Genomic DNA, 21,687 nt, shown 5'->3' on the forward strand with positions numbered 1-21,687 from the left:
ACCGGGGATCCAGCAGGGTGGCAACCCAGTAGTCTGCACACGTTAAAATGTGGGCAACTCTGCTGTCGTTGCGCAGGCACTGCAGCATGTAGTCGCTCATGTGTACCAGGCTGCCCAGAGGTAAGGACAAGCTGTCCTCTGTGGGAGGCGTATCGTCGTCGTCCTGCGTTTCCCCCCAGCCACGCACCAGTGATGGGCCCGAGCTGCGTTGGGTGCCACCCCGCTGTGAACATGCTTCATCCTCATCCTCTTCCACCTCATCCTCGTCCTCCAGTAGTGGGCCCTGTCTGGCCACATTTGTACCTGGCCTCTGCTGTTGCAAAAAACCTCCCTCTGAGTCACTTCTAAGAGACTGGCCTGAAAGTGTTAAAAATGACCCCTCTTCCTCCTCCTCCTCCTCCTCCTGGGCCACCTCCTCTTCCATCATCGCCCTAAGTGTTTTCTCTTGGAGACATAGAAGTGGTATTGTAACGCTGATAACGGCGTCATCGCCACTGGCCATGTTGGTGGAGTACTCAAAACAGCGCAACGGGGCACACAGGTCTCGCATGGAGGCCCAGTCATTGGTGGTGAAGTGGTGCTGTTCCGCAGTGCGACTGACCCGTGCGTGCTGCAGCTGAAACTCCACTATGGCCTGCTGCTGCTCGCACAGTCTGTCCAGTATGTGCAAGGTAGAGTTCCACCTGGTGGGCATGTCGCATATGAGGCTGTGAGCGGGAAGGCCAAAGTTACGCTGTAGCGCAGACAGGCGAGCAGCGGCAGGATGTGAACGCCGGAAGCGCGCACAGACAGCCCGACCTTTATGCAGCAGCTCTGACATGTCGGGGTAGTTGTGAATGAACTTCTGCACCACCAAATTAGCACATGCGCCAGGCAAGGGATATGCGTCAAACCGTCCCAGAGCTGCGACGAGATTTCGCCCATTATCGCACACCACCAGGCCGGGCTTGAGGCTCACCGGCAGCAACCACTCCTGTGCGGTGTTAGGGCCTGTCCCCCAAACATATGAGTTTCAGAATGGCCTGCTGACGTTTACCCCGGGCTGTGCTGAAGTTGGTGGTGAAGGTGTGTGGCTGACTGGATGAGCAGGTGGAAGAAGAGGAGGAGGAAGCGGAGTAGGAGGAGGAGGCTACAGGAGGCAAAGAATGTTGCCCTGCGATCCTTGGCGGGGGAAGGATGTGCGCCAAAGAGCTCTCCGCCTGGGGCCCAGCCGCCACTACATTTACCCAGTGTGCAGTTAGGGAGATATAGCGTCCCTGGCCATGCTTACTGGTCCACGTATCTGTGGTTAGGTGGACCTTGCCACAGATGGCGTTGCGCAGTGCACACTTGATTTTATCGGATACTTGGTTGTGCAGGGAAGGCACGGCTCTCTTGGAGAAGTAGTGGCGGCTGGGAACAACATACTGTGGGACAGCAAGTGACATGAGCTGTTTGAAGCTGTCTGTGTCCACCAGCCTGAATGACAGCATGTCATAGGCCAGTAGTTTAGAAATGCTGGCATTCAGGGCCAGGGATCGAGGGTGGCTAGGTGGGAATTTACGCTTTCTCTCAAATGTTTGTGAGATGGAACACTGAACGCTGCCGTGTTACATGGTGGAGATGCTTGGTGACGGAGGTGGTGGTGTTGGTGGTACATCCTCTGTTTGCTGGGCGGCAGGTGCCAACGTTCCTCCAGAGGCGGAGGAACAGGCTGAGGCAGCAGCAGAAGAGGTAGCAGGGGGAGCCTGAGTGAGTTCCTTGTTTTTAAGGTGTTTACTCCACTGCGGTTCATGCTTTGCATGCAGATGCCTGGTCATGCAGGTTTTGCTAAGGTTCAGAACGTTAATGCCTCGCTTCAGGCTCTCATGGCACAGCGTGCAAACCACTTGGGTCTTGTCATCAGCACATTGTTTGAAGAACTGCCACGCCAGGGAACTCCTTGAAGCTGCCTTTGGGGTGCTTGGTCCCAGATGGCGGTGGCCAGTAGCAGGCGAACTCTCTTGGCGGCGGGTGTTCTGCTTTTGCCCACTGCTCCCTCTTTTGCTACGCTGTTGGCGAGGTCTCACCACTGCCTCTTCCTCCGAACTCTGAAAGTCAGTGGCACGACCTTCATTCCATGTGGGGTCTCGGACCTCATCGTCCCCTGCATCGTCTTCCACCCAGTCTTCCTCCCTGACCTCCTGTTCAGTCTGCACACTGCAGAAAGACGCAGCAGTTGGCACCTGTGTTTCATCATCATCAGAGACGTGCTGAGGTGGTATTCCCATGTCCTCATCATCAGGAAACATAAGTGGTTGTGCGTCAGTGCATTCTATGTCTTCCACCGCTGGGGAAGGGCTAGGTGGATGCCCTTGGGAAACCCTGCCAGCAGAGTCTTCAAACAGCATAAGAGACTGCTGCATACGTTGAGGCTCAGACAGTTTCCCTGATATGCATGGGGGTGATGTGACAGACTGATGGGCTTGGTTTTCAGGCTCCATCTGTGCGCTTTCTGCAGAAGACTGGGTGGGAGATAATGTGAACGTGCTGGATCCACTGTTGGCCACCCAATTGACTAATGCCTGCACCTGCTCAGGCCTTACCATCCTTAGAACGGCATTGGGCCCCACCAAATATCGCTGTAAATTCTGGCGTCTACTCGGACCTGAGGTAGTTGGTACACTAGGACGTGTGGCTGTGGCAGAACGGCCACGTCCTCTCCCAACACCAGAGGGACAACTAACACCACCACGACCATGTCCGCGTCCCTTACTAGATGTTTTCCTCATTGTTACCGTTCACCACAATAAGAAAAAGATTATTTGGCCCAATGTATTGAATTCAAATTCAGGCCTTTTTTTACAGGCACCTAACACTATCTGGCTATCTATTTTGGTACCGTATTACACTAATACAGGCACAGCAGAAACCACTGATTTAGGGAATTGCTAATTTGGGAATTGTATTTCAACCCAGAACAAAAACTGTGCTTTGACGGACACTAAATAACTTTACCAGCCACAGCAGTAACCTCGGATTTAGCTGAATATAAATTGTAGGCCTAGTATTTAGGCCCTGGATTGATGACAGGTATCCCTTTACGGACAGAATTACACTTGGAGATGCACGGTAGCGTGTGAAGTTATTGAGAATGACCCTATCAGCACCTTTAATGTAATATACCCTTTTTTGGATAGATTTAAACTTGGCCTGCTACAGCAGAAACCACTGATTTAGGGAATTGCTAATTTGGGAATTGTATTTCAACCCAGAAAAAAATATATCCTTTGCCAGACAGCAGATAGTATTACAATTGGCTAGCCACAGCTGAAACACCAGATTTAGGGTACTGCTATTTTGGCAATTGTATTTCACCCCTCAATAAAATAGCAAGCACAGCCAAGCCCCTAATATAGGATATAGCAAAAAAAACAACAACACACTATTGATGGTTAAATGGACTTGGTGGCAGCTTGTGCTGGCACACCACAAGACACAAAATGTCCGCCGATCACCCCAGAAAAATGTGACAGAAAAACGCTCTGGGCAGCCTAAATACAGTGAGCATTAACTTGCAGAAGTTGAATGCTACACAGCTGTAGATCGATCACTTCAGTAAGTGTTTTTGATGAGTAAATCCCTGCCTAATCTGGCCCTAACAGCAGCAGCTGCAACCTCTCCCTATACTGATCAGAGCAGAGTGACGTGTGGCGCTACGTGACTCCAGCTTAAATAGAGGCTGGGTCACATATTGCACTGGCCAATCACAGCCATGCCAATAGTAGGCATGGCTGTGATGGCCTCTTGGGGCAAGTAGTATGACGCTTGTTGATTGGCTGCTTTGCAGCCTTTCAAAAAGCGCCAAGAAAGCGCCGAACACCGAACCCGGACTTTTACGTAAATGTTCGGGTTCGGGTCCGTGTCACGAACACCCCAAAATTCGGTACGAACCCGAACTATACAGTTTGGGTTTGCTCATCCCTATTAGCAAAGACCTCATCAAGGAAGAACTTTGACGAATAATTTCCAATACATCTGAAAACTGGACCTGTTCCAGAAGATCTCTCTCCGCTGACATGATCATTAGAGCATCAAGCAGTTCTTGTCCCATTGTGGCTCGCAGTCGGGTCTTGATGAGTTTTAGCTTGCTGAATGCTCTCTCACATGACACTTGTGTAAAAGAAAGGGTCAACAGGTACTCATAGGTGATAGAAAGATTTTCATAAGCTGCAGAATAATGTGTTGTATTTTAACAACAACCTGTGACAGCAAAGAAAGCACTGCTTGCAAGAACCGCACTTTGATTCCTTTTGTACCTCACCTAGTTTGTCAGTAGGTGGAATCCAGTCATTAATCTCCTCCTCCTCCTCCTCCTCAACATCATCATCATCATCATTATCATCATCATCATCAATAATTATTTCCATCTGTGTCTCATCTTCAGAAAGAGATCCTGTAAGACTTGGAAATAAGTTGGCAAAACTTATTAATTCAGTTTTAAGATAACATTCATTTACTTTGGCTAACTTAGAAATTTTATGGCAGACACGGAGGCTTCGTATTGCTTTCTCTTTCTTTACTGAAAATTATAGCAGCAAACAGAACAGGAAGAGGAAAAAACACTAGTGACCTAGGCAACAAGCCACTCCCCCCTGTTACAGCCAGTATAATAACCGACCACTCTTAACAGTACTCCTCTCTTTCTTTGCTGCTCACAGGAGGAGATGAGTATATGTTCAACCCTTGGTTGTTATACTTGCATATCGGTTTTTCTTTCCCTGCAGTTTTATCCCTGGTTATAGTTTTCACACTGCTGACCTTTCTGGGTCCCTGCATCGCCCAGTCTCCGATCAGAGTGGTTCACTCTGTTCTTCTCACCCCGTCTGTATTGCGCTTCCCGCCGGCTTCTCTCTCCCTCTCTCCGGCCATGATGCTGGAAATCTCGCGAGATCTCGGCGACGCGCGCATCCAGTCTACTTCTCCGGCTGCCGGAAGTCTCGCGTGACTTCGGCTGCCATCTCAGGAATCCGCACACTGCCTGCCGAGCTCTGCAGACCCCGGACCCTGCAGCGCGCCCTTTGCTCTTCACTGGGGGATTTCTCCTCCCCTTCAGCTCCACGGTCCCTTTACTATAACAGGTCAGGTTACCTTTTGCTATATGTACAGTGGCGGTGACATGCCTAACCCAGCCACCCCATCTCACCCCCTGGGGGACTGTGAGTCCCTTCAAGCACATATCGATTCTCAGACTCTGCCACGCCGAGCCCCTTCTCCCAACTTAGCTCCAGTACCTGAGGACCCATTGGCTTTCCAAAAGTCAGTGGCAGATGCCATTGCCACAGCCATGGGATCCGTCTCTGCCACCATCTCCCACACTCTCTCGCAAGCTCTACTGGCACACTCCTCTGGCGCTCAGGGCGCAGCAGATGGTGCATGCTCGGCGCGTTCTGAGCTCCCCTCAGCAGCTTACCCCCATCATGACGCTCAGGCCTCCAGAACCCATGTGACCGGAGACATGTCTCACCCACAGGATAGCGTGTCTCAATCAAGAAAAAGAGCCTTTCCACGCAAGGCAGAACGGGCACGGCCATGGAAATGTGCTATAGCACAACCTGAGAGCGACTCCGACTCAGAAATCGGGTCAAGTGAGGAGGCTGAGGATGAGTCCGCTCATGATTCAGAGGACGGCATGGAGATGCAAGACCTGGTTCCTTCTAATCCACCACCACAGAAGGTTCACCCTTCAGGCACACCCGGTGATCCCTCCGCTACTGCGGACGGTTCGATCACGGATCCCTTTGGGGAACCTTTATTTGACCCGGATGCCTTACACCATCCGAGGTCCGCCGAATGGCTCCCTGCGGACCACGTGTCCAAATACCTGGAAACCTGGGTCCGCCGCCCGCTTAGCAAAGCGGCCCGTAACAAACTCAAAGCCTAATGTCCTAGGCCCCTAGTCCCCTAATAAGGTATGCGAGACCCCTACTGTGGATCCAAAGATGACCCAATTCCTAGCTAAGGACAAAAGAAAAATGCTGCAGCACAACAGTAGGATTATATAGTGGCGGTGCCTGCGGTGTCAGGTAACAGTCCACATACCCCGTCTCAGCAAGTAAAATATTAAAAATATACAGCGGCACTCTCTTCTCTTCATCAATTCAGCATTTATTCACCAAATTTCTTAGCGACGTTTCGACCAGTGTGGTCTTTCTCAAGCCAAGCTAGGATGGAATCCCCATAAGGGACTGGACTCCGCTTTAAAGGCATGCCAGGACAAGGTATTGGATATATTCGGCCTACTTGCAAAATTGTTTGACCTAGCGGAATCCACCAGAGCGGAAGACAAACAGGTTGACCCGGAGGAGCTCCGCGGTTGGGTGCAAAGAGCAATCTGTATTGCTGGAAGTGTCAACACTTCCCTGTCTATTGAACGGCGGAAAGCCATTCTTTTCAAAATTGAGCCCAAACTGGCGAACCTCGCCCTTACGGAACTGCACAAAGATGCCCAGGGCCTCCTGTTTGGGGACTCTTTCATCAAAGAGTTAGGACGCTTCGTGGGAGCCTTCACGGCCCTAGACAAGGCGTAGTTCTCTATGAGGAGAGTTTTTCAGGGCCGAGTCTCTACCAGGGCCGGCGGTGTCAGGGGGCGTCTGTCCGGCCGGTCCACCAACCAAGCCCGTAACATGAGCCGAGGCTCCTTTACCCAACCGACTGGTTTCGAGGGATCTCCCTTCCAGGAGGTGCGCCATCAAAACCCGTTCTTCCCTTCCCGCGGAAGACCCTGGCGTTCCCAAGGATTCAGAGGGACTCCCGGCTTTAGATGTCCATACGGTAAGCCTGCGATTTCCTCAGGTTTCTTTCAATACATCTGTACATCATTTTTTCCCTGCCTGGCAAACCATCACCTTGGACAGTTGGATCCTCTCCACTGTCAGGGGCTTCCAAATAGGGCTGGTAGACACCCCAGACCGTATCCCCTCCCCCCATCCAATGATATTATCATTGTCCGACCGCGCTTTGGTCGAAGAAGAACTTTCTGCCCTGTTCCTCAAAGGGGACATAGAACGAGCCCCCACCCCTTCACCGGGGGTATTGAGAAACATTTTCCTTGTAGAGAAAAAGGGTGGTCAGATGCAACCGGTTATCAACCTTCGCGTTTTGAATGCCTTGGTTCGCTACCGGCATTTCAAAATGGAGGGCATTCACCTCCTACGAGATCTGCTACTCCCCGGAGATTGTATGGCGAAGTTGGATCTCCAGGACGCATATCTAACGGTCCCAGTTGCGGAACAATCCAGAGACCTTCTCAGGTTTCTCTGGAACGAAGAAGTCTGGCGCTTCACCTGTCTCCCCTTTAGCCTCTCCTCGGCCCCTTGGTGCTTCACCAAGCTCATGCGCCCAGTTGTGTCCTGACTGGTGTCCGTCTAATTATTTATCTGGACGACATCCTCCTCATGGCCCAGAGTCGAGAGACTCTGCTGTCCCATCTGCAATGGACGATAGACCTCCTTTCGCGAACCTCAACCTGGAGAAATCCTGTCTGTCCCCGGCCAGGCGCATGGAATTCCTTGTAGTGGATTCAGAAGCGGAATCCCTCAGCCTCCCCTTGGCAAACGTGCGCTCAATTCGCAAAGAGTTACGGCATGCTTTGACACGCCGTCAGCTGTCGTTGCGCCACCTGGCCCGCATTATCGGTCTCCTTTCGTCCTCCAATCAGGCGGTCTTCCCAGCCCCCCTTCATTATTGGGCTCTCCAACGCCTGAAGATTGCCCATCTTTGCAGGGGAACCTCGTATTCAGATGTGGTATCACTGGATGTGGAAACACGAGACGAGTTGACATGGTGGATCCACAATCTGTCTGCCTGGAACGGCAGAGCCATCTTCGGCTCCCGACCGGATTTCACGGTGGATTCCGATGCCAGCCTCCTCGGCTGGGGAGCCCACTGCAACGGGGTATCCACGGGGGGCCTGTGGTCGTTGGAGGAAACATGCCTCCATATCAATGCCCTCAAACTGCTGGCCGGCTCCTTTGCAATCCGGAGTTTCACGAACGACACCGTGAATGCTTACATACGGCTTCGCATGGACAATGTGTCCGCTGTACAATATATCAACCACATGGGCCGCACTCGTTCCGCGTTTCTGGCTTGTTTGGTGAAGGCTTTTTGGAATTACAGTTTTTTCAAGAATCTACTCGTCCAGGCAGACTACCTCCCCGGGCTCCACAATACCCAGGCGGACTGGAGTTCTCGCCACTGGTCGGACAGCAGCGACTGGAAATTGAAGGTGGAGGTCTTCTCAGCTATTTCTTCTCTTTGGCGTCCCTTTGCCATCGACCTCTTTGCATCCCGGCTCAATGCCCAACTCCCGCGCTTTTACAGCTGGTGCCCGGATCCCGCGGCGGAGGCTGTGGATGCATTTCTCTAGGATTGGTCCAACTCGCTACTCTACGCAATCCCTCCTTTGGCCCTCATTCCCAGAGTCCTTCTTCAGGTGAGACGCCAGACCGCCGAACTGGTTCTGCTGACCCCATTCTGGAGGTCTCAGGTGTGGTTTCTCCAGCTTCTGGAATTGACGGTGGATATTCCCAGGCTGTTGCCGGCCCTTCCGGACCTCTTGTTGGGACCCCTCGATCAGTGTCACCCCCTTCTGCTGGAGGGCTCCTTGCCCCTCTTAGCTTGGAGGATTTCGGGGACCCCTGGGATTTCCAGGGACTTCCGATCTCGACTCAACGCTTATTGGTCAATGCTTGGGCACCCGGCACTAGACGCTCATATTGGTCCGCATGGAAGGCTTGGGCTTGCGGCTACCTGGGATGTCTCCTGCGTCCTGTCTCTTTTTTTCTCCTGGCCCTCTAATGCAGATCTCTCCCTGCGCCAACTCTCGGCCAAGTTGGTTTCCCTTTTGTGTCTGGTGTCCTGCAAACGAGTTTCCGACTTGCAGGCCTTGGATTATTCCGCCAGGTCATTTACTCCAGAAGGGGTGACCTTTCAGATCTCTAGGCGCACCAAGACGGCGTCACGTTTGGTCTCTTACCCGAGTTTCCCGGTTAGGCCAGCCTTGTGTCCGGTTTCCTGCCTCCGAGAATATGAGACTAGGACAGCGGTTTACCGATCTTCCACCTCCTCCAACCTTTTCCTCTCTTATCGCCCTCCTTTTGCCCCAGTGTCTAGCACCACCTTGGCGCGTTGGGTCAAATGGGTACTGTCGCTCGCTGGGGTGGACACTTCCGTCTTTACCGCGCATTCCACCCGTAGTGCTTCGGCCACTTCTATGATGGTTTCGGGGGCACGGTTGCAAGACATCTTGAAAGCGGCCGACTTTGGGGTCGTTCATCATGTGAAGATTCTCCATCCATGCGTTTTTTTCGTGCCACTCTTCGAACTGGAAGCATAGTCTTGACTTCCAACGAGTTGAGAACATCACTTTTATCCATCAACTCATTTGTTTTTATTGCAAAGTGTTCAGCCTTATGTTTAAGATTGTTGAAATCAAGTTTTTTCAGTTGCTCAACTGCACGTTCGACCATTTGCCATGCTACCTTGAAGTCAAGGCCACTGGTTTGTAGATATTTTGACACTGGCCCTATAACATCAAAAACCTGTAAAAATATGTTTGCTGTAAGGATAAGCCTAAACTGACAAAGATTGTGAAAAAAGGATGAGGCCTCAGAAGTGGTTTTCGATTCAAACAAGTTACTCTTGGAAATTACATATAAAACTTCAAGGGTGTCTAAATAAAGAGAATGCTTTTCACCAAAAATCCAGTTAAGGGCCTTTTCTTTTGCCCACCATCTTGTCTCTCCAATTTTTTGTAACTTTAAAAGTTTTTCCTGTCCATGTGGGAGTCTCCAATAAAAGGTTGCCAAGCGATTTAGGAGACCAAAAAAATGTTTGGATTCCAATACTTGACAGCAATCTGAGACACACAGGTTAAGGATATGACTATAGCACCATATATAAACCGAATCTAGCACTACCTTCGCAATCTGTGCACGTAGTCCCACATATGCACTCCTCATATTTGCTGCACCATCAAATGATTCACCGGCAGTTTTTTGGAAATCTAATCCAAGTACATCAAAGCAGGACATTAGAAGTTCGTGAAATCCTTTTCCTGTAGCATCTTTAACAGGGAGAATTGCCACAAGCCATTCTTTAATGGCATCATCTTGCACATATCTCGCAACTACTGTTGCTTGATCTACAATTCCAACATCTTGTGTGGAGTCAACCTGTATACTGAATCGTTTCTCTCCGATTTCAGACACAATTAAGTTTTTCATGCTTCGAACTATTGCTGCAAATACTTTCTTTATTGAATTATTGGACAAAAATGTCACAAGAGATCCACGTCCAGTTGAATGTTTTCCTGATGTTTTTCTGTCTTTCAATCGCTGTTTTCTTTTTTCACTGTCCTAAACACATTTATCAAGGTGATTTTTAAGAGGAATATCATACTGTGATAGAAGTAGGACAATTTCCAGAAAGTTCCCATGGTTTATTTCAATGTTCTTTAAATTGTACAGCGATTTATTAGTGCCATAGCAAGAAATGGCAATCCCTGTTTTCCGAGGAGTTTTACAATATTAAATATACGGTTTATAATACCTCAATATTTTGTAGTATCTCCTTTCTTCTGGAGACTTGAGCCTGATTTATTAATGTGTCAATGCTTCTATTTGTTTTTATGGTAAAATAGGCACTAACAGCATCACAATGACTTTTTGAAGATTCGTGCTTATTCGCTGCCTGATAGCAATGTCGAAAATTAGAACAACCAGTAGTGAACGAGGAAGAGGAATTAGAAAAGGCAATGCATATGCTGCAAAAAAATGCTTCTAACTTTCGATCCTTTATCTTACAACTCAAGATATGAGCGCTTAATACGATCCCCATTGGACTTTTTGCGGTAATAAAAGTCTGCTTCTTGAAAAGGAAGATCTGCGCATTCAGTCCTGGTTGGCTGAAAGGGGTGTTTTTCAACAAAATACATTTTTTCTGCTATGGAAAATGCAGGAGGTAGACTAAAAGATATTTCTGATGGATTACTTATAACACTTTCTGACATGTCTTCAGGTGTGATACATTCTAATTCAGGAAGGTCTTCAAAAACATCTGGGTCATTCATCTGCGCTTGCTCTCTGCATTCTGACACCAGCTCCTCCTCAATCACTTGTTCTTCTGTTTGCGGGCTCACCTCATCTTCGACAGACACAACTCATATGCTTGAAGGAGCACTTGGGCCGGCAGAAACCTCAATTATTGGTTGTATAAAAAATTTTTGTCAACCTATTTTAATCTCCTCAACAAAGTTCTAGATGTAACCAAGGAACTTAAGAACTCCATGCATGGTAACATAAAAAAAAAATAACTCATGCAAAGTATATACAATTCATGCTTACCTTACATTAAAGATTTTATGTGATTTCAAATAAGTAAATATATATCTTAAAAAAGTAAAACTGATCACTATAGAAAGTCAAGTATGTACACTCCTTGATAATCCATCATGAATCTTAACAAACATAAAACATCATCATGCACATCGCACATGCCAACAGACTACAGTTTATATACTCAAGAAATTTTAGTGGTAAACTTCATTTTAAAACACAGATCCACGGGTCCATGATAGTTTAAATTGAATTTTGTTCACATTGAATACGGGGCAATATCGAGTTACCGGTAGTGCTAGTGTACTTAGCTGTACGTTGACCGCGATACCGGGTACACACACGGACAACAGCAGGCTGATTTAGAATACAGTGCAGCTATTGCTGATGACTGACACCTATAGGTACCCTTTCCACGTCACTGTTGCAGTGGTGGCTGTAGTGAGCCACAAGTAGGAACACTAGCTGGCGAGATAACGCTAACCGAATGTGCCTGCTGCATTCAGGCATGGTCATCTAATAGCTTTGGAGCTGGGTGTGTGCACTGAGATGCAGAGAAGTAGGTACCGTAACTGTTTAATTGTTACAGGATCTTTGCTTAGGTAAAATCTAACAAAATAATAAAAATGCCCCAAGTTTTACCCTCGACTTATCCACGAGTAATAGCATATTTCACAATTGTTGGTCAAAAAACTGCACTCGACTTATAGACAAGATCATCTTATAGACGAGTATATACGGTAGATATATTCATTCTTGTTATCAAAGAGTGAATATACATTTCTGTGACATAAAATGTAAGAACCAGCCTTAACTTTCGAACTTTTAACATTCCACTGAAAAAGATAGTTTCATTTGCATAGGATCCCTTCCTGCTAACTCAAGTTCTTTGGACCGTTTTTCGCGTATTTTCTGAGCACCACCTTTCTCTTTAAATGTTTTTTTACTCTCCATATTTATCAATATAAAACCAACTGTAAAATTTATTGAACAACAAAATATGACAATGAGTTACATAAAACCAGCAAACATTTACTAATGTAGTGATTTAACTTTGGATCCCTCCTTCCCACACCCTAGCATGCAATCACGCCCTCCACCACAACACAATGTGCAGTTTGTGAGTGTATTACAGATCACCTCATCAATACAATGCACAAGAATGTGCAGTGTGTGAGTATATCATAGCCAACCCACTGCTTTACCACAGGGAAGCATTGGGAGGCTATTGCGCATGCGTGGCTTCATAGAAATGCTTTGAATCAATGCATTTCTATTAACTCCTATTAGCGTGAATGCCAGTGTTGCACGTTGTGCAACACTGGACTAGGCCGTCTGATGAGTGGCCACTAGAGGTGTTACTTGGCAGTAATGTAAATACTGCCTTTTTTTCTAAAAAGGCAGTGTTTACATTAAAAAGCTTGCAGAGACATGCTATAGACACCAGAACTACTACGTTTAGCTGTTGTGGTTCTGGGGACTATAGTGTCCTTAATGTATAGAAGAAAAAAAGAATCAGCACAAAGTATGAAATAAAATGGCTGTATCATTGTTCTACAAATTAAAAAAGCACAACTTCTGACACATATATAATATTTTGCAGATTACTTTTTTTTTTACAATGTGCAGATAGTACTGTACTACTAACCCCTCCATCCACCCCTCCCTCCCCCTTCTCCATCCCTCCCCTTCTCTAACCACCCAGCATCCTTACTCACATAAAACAATATATATATATATATATATATATACTGTATATATACACTCACCTAAAGAATTATTAGGAACACCATACTAATACGGTGTTGGACCCCCTTTTGCCTTCAGAACTGCCTTAATTCTACGTGGCATTGATTCAACAAGGTGCTGATAGCATTCTTTAGAAATGTTGGCCCATATTGCTAGGATAGCATCTTGCAGTTGATGGAGATTTGAGGGATGCACATCCAGGGCACGAAGCTCCCGTTCCACCACATCCCAAAGATGCTCTATTGGGTTGAGATCTGGTGACTGTGGGGGCCATTTTAGTACAGTGAACTCATTGTCATGTTCAAGAAACCAATTTGAAATGATTCGAGCTTTGTGACATGGTGCATTATCCTGCTGGAAGTACCCAGCAGAGGATGGGTACATGGTGGTCATGAAGGGATGGACATGGTCAGAAACAATGCTCAGGTAGCCCGTGGCATTTTAACGATGCCCAATTGGCACTAAGGGGCCTAAAGTGTGGCCAGAAAACATCCCCCACACCATTACACCACCACCACCAGCCTGCACAGTGGTAACAAGGCATGATGGATACATGTTCTCATTCTGTTTACGCCAAATTCGGACTCTACCATTTGAATGTCTCAACAGAAATCGAGACTCACCAGACCAGGCAACATTTTTCCAGTCTGCAACAGTCCAATTTTGGTGAGCTCATGCAAATTGTAGCCTCTTTTTCCTATTTGTAGTGGATATGAGTGGTACCCGGTGGGGTCTTCTGCTGTTGTAGCCCATCCGCCTCAAGGTTGTGCATGTTGTGGCTTCACAAATGCTTTGCTGCATACCTCGGTTGTAACGAGTGGTTATTTCAGTCAACGTTGCTCTTCAATCAGCTTGAATCAGTCGACCCATTCTCCTCTGACCTCTAGCATCCACAAGGCATTTTTGCCCACAGGACTGCCGCATACTGGATGTTTTTCCCTTTTCACACCATTCTTTGTATACCCTAGAAATGGTTGTGCGTGAAAATCCCAGTAACTGAGCAGATTGTGAAATACTCAGACCGGCCCGTCTGGCACCAACAACCATGCCACACTCAAAATTGCTTAAATCCCCTTTCTTTCCTATTCTGACATTCAGTTTGGAGTTCAGGAGATTGTCTTGACCAGGACCACCCCCCTAAATGCATTGAAGCAATTGCCATGTGATTGGTTGACTAGATAATTGCATTAATGAGAAATAGAACAGGTGTTCCTAATAATTCTTTAGGTGAGTGTATAATATAGCTTACAGTGAATTACTGTAAATACTTACAGTTCTGAAGACTACAGTTCTGAAAACTACAGTTCTGAAGACTCCAGCCTTAATTTTTGAACTTTTAACATTCCACCGAAAAAGATAGTTTCATTTGCTTAGGATCCCTTCCTGCTAACTCAAGTTCTTTGGACCGTTTTTCACGTATTTTCTGAGCACCACCTTTCTCTTTAAATGTTTTTTTACTCTCCATATTTATCAATATGAAACCAACTGTAAAATTTATTGAACAACAAAATATGACAATGAGTTACATAAAACCAGCAAACATTTACTAATGTAGTGATTTAACTTTGGATCCCTCCTTCCCACACCCTAGCATGCAATCACGCCCTCCACCACAACACAATGTGCAGTTTGTGAGTGTATTACAGATCACCTCATCAATACAATGCATAAGAATGTGCAGTGTGTAAGTATATCATAGCCAACCCACTGCTTTACCACAGGGAAGCATTGGGAGGCTATTGCACATGCGTGGCTTCATAGAAATGCTTTGAATCAATGCATTTCTATTAACTCCTATTAGCGTGAATGCCAGTGTTGCACGTTGTGCAACACTGGACTAGGCCTTCTGATGAGTGGCCCCTAGAGGTGTTACTTGGCAGTAATGTAAATACTGCCTTTTTTTCTAAAAAGGCAGTGTTAACATTAAAAAGCTTGCAGAGACATGCTATAGACACCAGAACTACTACGTTTAGCTGTTGTGGTTCTGGGGACTATAGTGTCCTTAATGTATAGAAGAAAAAAAGATTCAGCACAAAAGTATGAAATAAAATGGCTATATCATTGTTCTACAAATTAAAAAAGCACAACTTCTGACACATATATAATATTTTGCAGATTACTTTTTTTTTTTACAATGTGCAGATAGTACTGTACTACTAACCCCTCCATCCACCCCTCCCTCCCTCTTCTCCATCCCTCCCCTTCTCTAACCACCCAGCATCCTTACTCACATAAAACAATATATATATATATATATACTATACAGACCAAAGGTTAGGACACACCTTCTCATTCAAAGAGTTTTCTTTATTTTCATGACTATGAAAATTGTAGATTCACACTGAAGGCATCAAAACTATGAATTAACACATGTGGAATTATAGACATAACAAACAAGTGTGAAACAACTGAAAATATGTCATATTCTAGGTTCTTTGATTACTGCTTTGCACACTCTTGGCATTCTCTTGATGAGCTTCAAGAGGTAGTCCCCTGAAATGGTTTTCACATCACAGGTGTGCCCTGTCAGGTTTAATAAGTGGGATTTCTTGCCTTATAAATGGGGTTGGGACCATCAGTTGCATTAAGGAGAAGTCAGGTGGATACACAGCTGATAGTCCTACTGAATAGACTTTTAGAATTTGTATTATGGCAAGAAAAAATCAGCTAAGTAAAGAAAAACGAGTGGCCATCATTACTTTAAGAAATAAAGGTCAGTCAGTCAGCCGAAAAATTGGGAAAACTTTGAAAGTAAGGGCTATTTGACCATGAAGGAGAGTGATGGGGTGCTGCGCCAGATGACCTGGCCTCCACAGTCACCGGACCTGAACCCAATCGAGATGGTTTGGGGTGAGCTGGACCGCAGAGTGAAGGCAAAAGGGCCAACAAGTGCTAAGCATCTCTGGGAACTCCTTCAAGACTGTTGGAAGACCATTTCAGGGGACTGCCTCTTGAAGCTCATCAAGAGAATGCCACGAGTGTGCAAAGCAGTAATCAAAGCAAAAGGTGGCTACTTTGAAGAACCTAGAATATGACATATTTTCAGTTGTTCCACACTTGTTTGTTATGTATATAATTCCACATGTGTTAATTCATAGTTTTGATGCCTTCATAGTCATGAAAATAAAGGAAACTCTTTGAATGAGAAGGTGTGTCCAAAATTTTGGTCTGTACTGTATATATATAATATAGCTTACAGTGAATTACTGTAAATACTTACAGTTCTGAAGACTCCAGGAGGCTCAGGATCAGTGCTCTGGGCAGCTGGGCTCAGGGATGGAAGTGGGCACTGCTCTCCAGTTCGGGATGGAGACCGGGGCTCACCCTAGCGTTGCAGTGCCTCTTTGTGATGTCACAGCACGCGGTGTACGCAAAGGGCGGGGGAGATCGTGAGGTGGAGCAAGCAAGTACCATATTTTTCGCCCTATAAGACGCACCTAGGTTTTAGAGGGGGACAATAAGAAAAACATATTTTTTATTATACCTCGGGTCAGACCACCAATCAGACCACCAATGTTAATCAGACCTCAGCTAACCGCCCCAATAAGATCCCCAATGTTAATAAGACCCCAATAAGACCTCAAATCAGACCCCCAATCAGACCTCAGCTCAGACCCCAATATGAATGACTCCCAATCAGACCTCAGATAAGAGCCCCATGCCTCTCATCATCCCCCAGTGCCTCTCATCTGCCCCCAGTGCCTCATCAGCCCCCAGCCGCCTCTTATCAGCCCCCAGTGCCTCTCATCAGGCCCCCAGTGCCTCTCATCTGCCCCCAGTGCCTATCATCTGCCCCCAGTGCCTCTCATCTGCCCCCAGTGCCTCTCAGCTGCCCCCAATGCCTCTCATCAGCCCCCAGCAGCCTCTCCATCAGCCCCAGTGCCTCTTATCAGCCCCCAGCAGCCTTTCATCAGCCCCCAAGTGCCTCTCATCTGCCCCCAATGCCTCTCCATCAGCCCCCAGTGCCTCTCATCTGCCTCCAGTGCCTCTCATCAGCCCCCAGCAGCCTTTCATCAGCCCCCAGCAGCCTCTTATCAGCCCCCAGTGCCTCTCAGCTGCCCCCAGTGCCTCTCAGCTGCCCCCAATGCCTCTCCATCAGCCCCCAGCAGCCTCTCCATCAGCCCCCAGTGCCTCTCATCTGCCCCAGTGCCTCTCATCAGCCCCCAGCAGCCTTTCATCAGCCCCCAGTGCCTCTTATCAGCCCCCAGCAGCCTCTTATCAGTCCCAGTGCCTCTCATCAGCCCCCAGTGCCTCTCAGCTGCCCCAATGCCTCTCAGCTGCCCAATGCCTCTCAGCTGCCCCCAATGCCTCTCCATCAGCCCCCAGTGCCTCTCATCTGCCCCCAGTGCCTCTCATCAGCCCCCAGCAGCCTTTCATCAGCCCCAGTGCCTCTTATCAGCCCCCAGTAGCCTCTTATCAGCACCCAGTGCCTCTCATCAGCCCCCCAGTGCCTCTCACCTGCCCCCAGTGCCTCTCAGCTGCCCCCAATGCCTCTCCATCAGCCCCCAGCAGCCTCTCCATCAGCCCCCAGTGCCTCTCATCTGCCCCCAGTGCCTCTCATCAGCCCCCCCAGCAGCCTCTCATCAGCCCCCCAGCAGCCTCTCATCAGCCCCCAGTGCCCCTCATCAGCCCCCCAGTGCCTCTCATCAGCCCCCAGCAGCCTCTCATCTGCCCCCAGTGCCTCTCATCAGCCCCTAGAAGCCTCTCATCAGCCCCCAGTGCATCTCATCAGCCCCCAGCAGCCTCTAATCAGCCCACAGTGCCTCTCATCAGCCCCTCAGTGCCTCTCATCAGCCCCCAGCAGCCTCTCATCTGCCCCCAGTGCCTCTCATCGGCCCCTAGAAGCCTCTTATCAGCCCCAGTGCCTCTCATCAGCCCCCAGCAGCCTCTCATCAGCCCACAGTGCCTCTCATCAGTTCCACAGAGCCTCTCATCTGCCCCCAGTGCCTCTAATCTGCCCCCAGTGCCTCTCAGCTGCTCCCAATGCCTCTCATCAGCCCCCAGCAGCCTCTCCATCAGCCCCCAGTGCCTCTCCATCAGCCCCCAGTGCCTCTCATCAGCCCCCAGTGCCTCTCATCTGCCCCCCAGTGCCTCTCATCTGCCCCTAGTGCCTCTCATCTGCCCCTAGTGCCTCTCCATCAGCCCCCAGCAGCCTCTCCATCTGCCCCAAGTGCCTCTCATCAGCCCCCCAATGCCTCTCATCTGCCCCCAGTGCCTCTCATCTGCCCCCAGCAGCCTCTCATCTGCCCCCAGAAGCCTCTCATCTGCCCCTAGCAGCCTCTCCATCAGCCTTCAGTGCCTCTCATCTGCCCCCAGCAGCCTCTTATCTGCCCCAGTGCCTCTCATCAGCCCCCAGCAGCCTCTCCTCAGCACCTCATTTTCCCCAGTGCCTCCATCTGCCCCCAGCACCACTCCATCTGCCCCAGTGCCTCTCATCAGCCACCCAGTGCCTCAGTCTCATCAGCCCCCCCAGCAACCTCTCCATCAGGCATCAGCCCCCACTGAGTGTCCATCAGCCTAAAAAAAAACTAAAAAACTTTTCCTGCTCTTGGAATAAACGCTGCGCTCCTCCGCTCCTCTCTCCTCCAGCGATCATCTGCTGTCGGCTGTGCAAGGCTGCGCACAGCCACGCGCAGCAGCGCAGCCCTGCATGGACACAGCTGAGGACCAGGAGGCACCAGTGAGTAAAGCCTTCACCGGTTCCTGGTCCGGACCGGTGCTCAGACAGCGGCCGTTTTCAGTGCTTTAGGGCGGCTGGCCTGGGGGGCAATTGCCTCCCTGCCCGAAGTCCCAGCCCGCCCCTGGTCCTATCCATAGGACAGGAAACAGAAAACTGGTGGTATAGGGGAGGTATCACTCCTTAAGTGCTCTCCACGTAGGTTCCTGTTTCCTGTCCTGGATGGAGGCGGTCTCTCAAGGGTGCTGTCATGGGCGTAAGGGAAATAAGCCCTCATACAGCTATGTAAACGAAAATATAAAAAAGTTATGTCTCAAGGAAGATGGGGAAGTAAAATTTAAACACAAAAATGAAAAAACCTCTGCTAGTGAAACGGTTAAATGCTGTAACCATAAATTTTTTTCATTTTTACTAAGATAAACTATATCGTAAGCATATATTTTTCTCTTACAGGATCACAGATATACCAGTCACCGTTCAGCTGTCCATTCCTGAAATTATTGGAGTTATCCAGTCACTTTACATGTATCAGGCATTCATGGAGAAAGATGTGAAAGGAGCAAAACATTTACTTACCCAGACTGAAAAAAGGTGCAGTATAAATACACGGTTCCTTCTTTGCTTATAACATTTCATGGATTCAATGATAATTTGCCTTCCAATCCATTGTTAGTATTGAGGTGGTTAGGTCTCCTTAGGCCCCTTTCGCACGGGTGAGTTTTCCGCGCAGGTGCAATGCGTGACGTGAACGCACTGCACCCGCACTGAATCCTGACCCATTTATTTCAATGGTGCTGTGTACATGAGCAATGTTTTTCACGCATCACTTGTGTGTTGCGTGAAAATCGCAGCATGTTCTATATTCTGTGTTTTTCCTGCAACGCAGGCCCCATAGAAGTAAATGGGTCTGCGTGAAAATCGCAAGTGCAGATGCTATGCGATTTTCACGGATGGTTGCTAAGGAGATGATGTGGAGGTCCATTCACTTTATTATTTTCCATTATAACATGGTTATAATGGAAAATAATAGCATTCTATAATACAGAATGCTAAGTAAAATGTCACTTGAGGGTTAAAAAAAATAAAAAAAATTACTCGCCTCATCCACTTGATCGTGCAGCCGTTATAGTCTTCTTTCTTCTTCTTGCTGGACCTGTGCTGACGTCATCACTCTTACCACGAGGTGAGCGCGATCACGTCAGTGCAGGTCCTGCAAGAAGAAGAAAGAAGACTATAACGGCTGCACGATCAAGAGGATGAGGTGAGTAATTGTTTTATTATTTTTTAAGCCTCAAGTGACATTTTACTTAGCATTCTGTATTATAGATTGCTTTTATTTTCCATTATAACCATGTTATAATGGAAAATAATAAAATCCACAGAACACCGAACCCAAACCCGAACTTCAGTGAAGAAGTCTGATATCAGGTATGGGTACCACATTCAGTTTTTTATCACGCGCGTGCAAAACGCATTAAAACGCTTTGCACTCATGGGGAAAAAACTAAACAATGCAACGCAATCGCAGACAAAACTGAATGAAATTGCGTGAGCACTCGCTCGGGTTTCCCGCAATGCACCCGCAACGCATCCGGACAAAATTTGTGGCGCCCGCGTGAAAGGGGCCTCTGGAAGGAATCAGACAGACACAGTTGTAACTTAACTCATGTGGCGTAACAGGCATGCGGGTACAACAGTCTTTGATAGGCCACAGGCTTAGTGGTTACAATCTCAATGAAGACAGAGACTTAGCTACAAGCAACAGAATAAATTGGTACACTGTCTTTTTAAGAGGCAGCAGATATATTACTGTCATTTTAAGAAGTAAAAATTCTCTCTCCCTGGGCAACAATACTTTGGCTCATGTTTCCTCAGAGTGGCAGCAATGTACATTACATTATCACAACATATACCTTTTCAAGTGGCACAGCATCACACAGTCTCTAAGGCTACTTTCACACTTGCATATTTGCCTGATCCGGCAGGGATCAGCAAAAACACTTCCGTGTTTGATAATACAACCGCCTGCATCTGTTATGAACAGATCCGGTTGTATTATCTTTAAAATAGCAATGACAGATCCGCCATTAAAACCATTGTAAGTCAATGTGTGCCAGATACGTTTTGTATTGTGTCTTAGAAAACAGATCCGGCACCATCGACTTGCATTGTGTGTCATGCCGGATCAGTTTTGCTCCGCATCCCATACCGAACAGGTATGGAAACGCAACCAAATGGAACGGAATGCATTCTGGTTAATTTTGTTCTTTTCAGCTCAGTTTTGTCCCCATTGACAATGAATGGGGACAAAGCGTAAGCGTTTTTCTCCAGTATTGAGATCCTCTGCCAATCCTCTGCCAAAAGAAAAATGCAAATGTGAAAGTAGTCTAACAGGCACTTCCATGTTACAGTCACAACCACTGCACACACACTGATCTATCGCGGTATCTCTGCCTTACGAAACACACAGATCAAGATGTCTCACTCTGCAGCAGATACGTGTATCTCTGCAACACATACTATTGGTGACAGCCTGGCAGGTCTCTGACCTGTCTCTTCATAAGTTCCTTTCAAGATCTCAAAGAAAGAAGATTCCAGCTCAACTACAGTTCTCAGACACAGCGTCCTCCTGTGCATGGAACTTGCCACACATGCAAGGAGGATGCACAGACTAAGCAGCTTCTCTGCCTGTCAACGCAAGCTTCAAGCCCTCTGTGATATTCTGCTTCCATTGCACTAGCAAATTCCTGAGGTTTTGAACCTTTTTTTCCAGTAGTAACTGTCTGGGACGTTCCCGCAACAGGTGGTAGGAGATCTGTGAGACTGGCAACACGTGATTTGATCTGACATGTTTTCCGTTTGGATCAAATGACGTCTGTGTTGTTTCTGGTGCTTGCCACACAT

The 21,687-nt window shown here is 47.7% G+C and overlaps 2 protein-coding genes across 2 annotated transcripts in view; both read left to right on the forward strand.

Annotated features, from left to right (window-relative positions):
• LOC121008805 (putative methyltransferase DDB_G0268948) overlaps positions 1-21,687 on the forward strand; it is a 415,162-nt gene that overhangs the window by 177,745 nt on the left and 215,730 nt on the right. The window lies entirely within an intron of this gene.
• LOC121008491 (putative methyltransferase DDB_G0268948) overlaps positions 1-21,687 on the forward strand; it is a 146,997-nt gene that overhangs the window by 123,169 nt on the left and 2,141 nt on the right. The window contains exon 5 of the mRNA XM_040441085.1: positions 19,237-19,374. Coding sequence (XP_040297019.1) covers positions 19,237-19,374 — 138 coding nt within the window. The remainder of the gene's footprint in view (positions 1-19,236; positions 19,375-21,687) is intronic.

The sequence above is a fragment of the Bufo bufo genome, chromosome 7, assembly GCF_905171765.1.
Source record: "Bufo bufo chromosome 7, aBufBuf1.1, whole genome shotgun sequence".
Taxonomy (NCBI): Eukaryota; Metazoa; Chordata; class Amphibia; order Anura; family Bufonidae; genus Bufo; species Bufo bufo.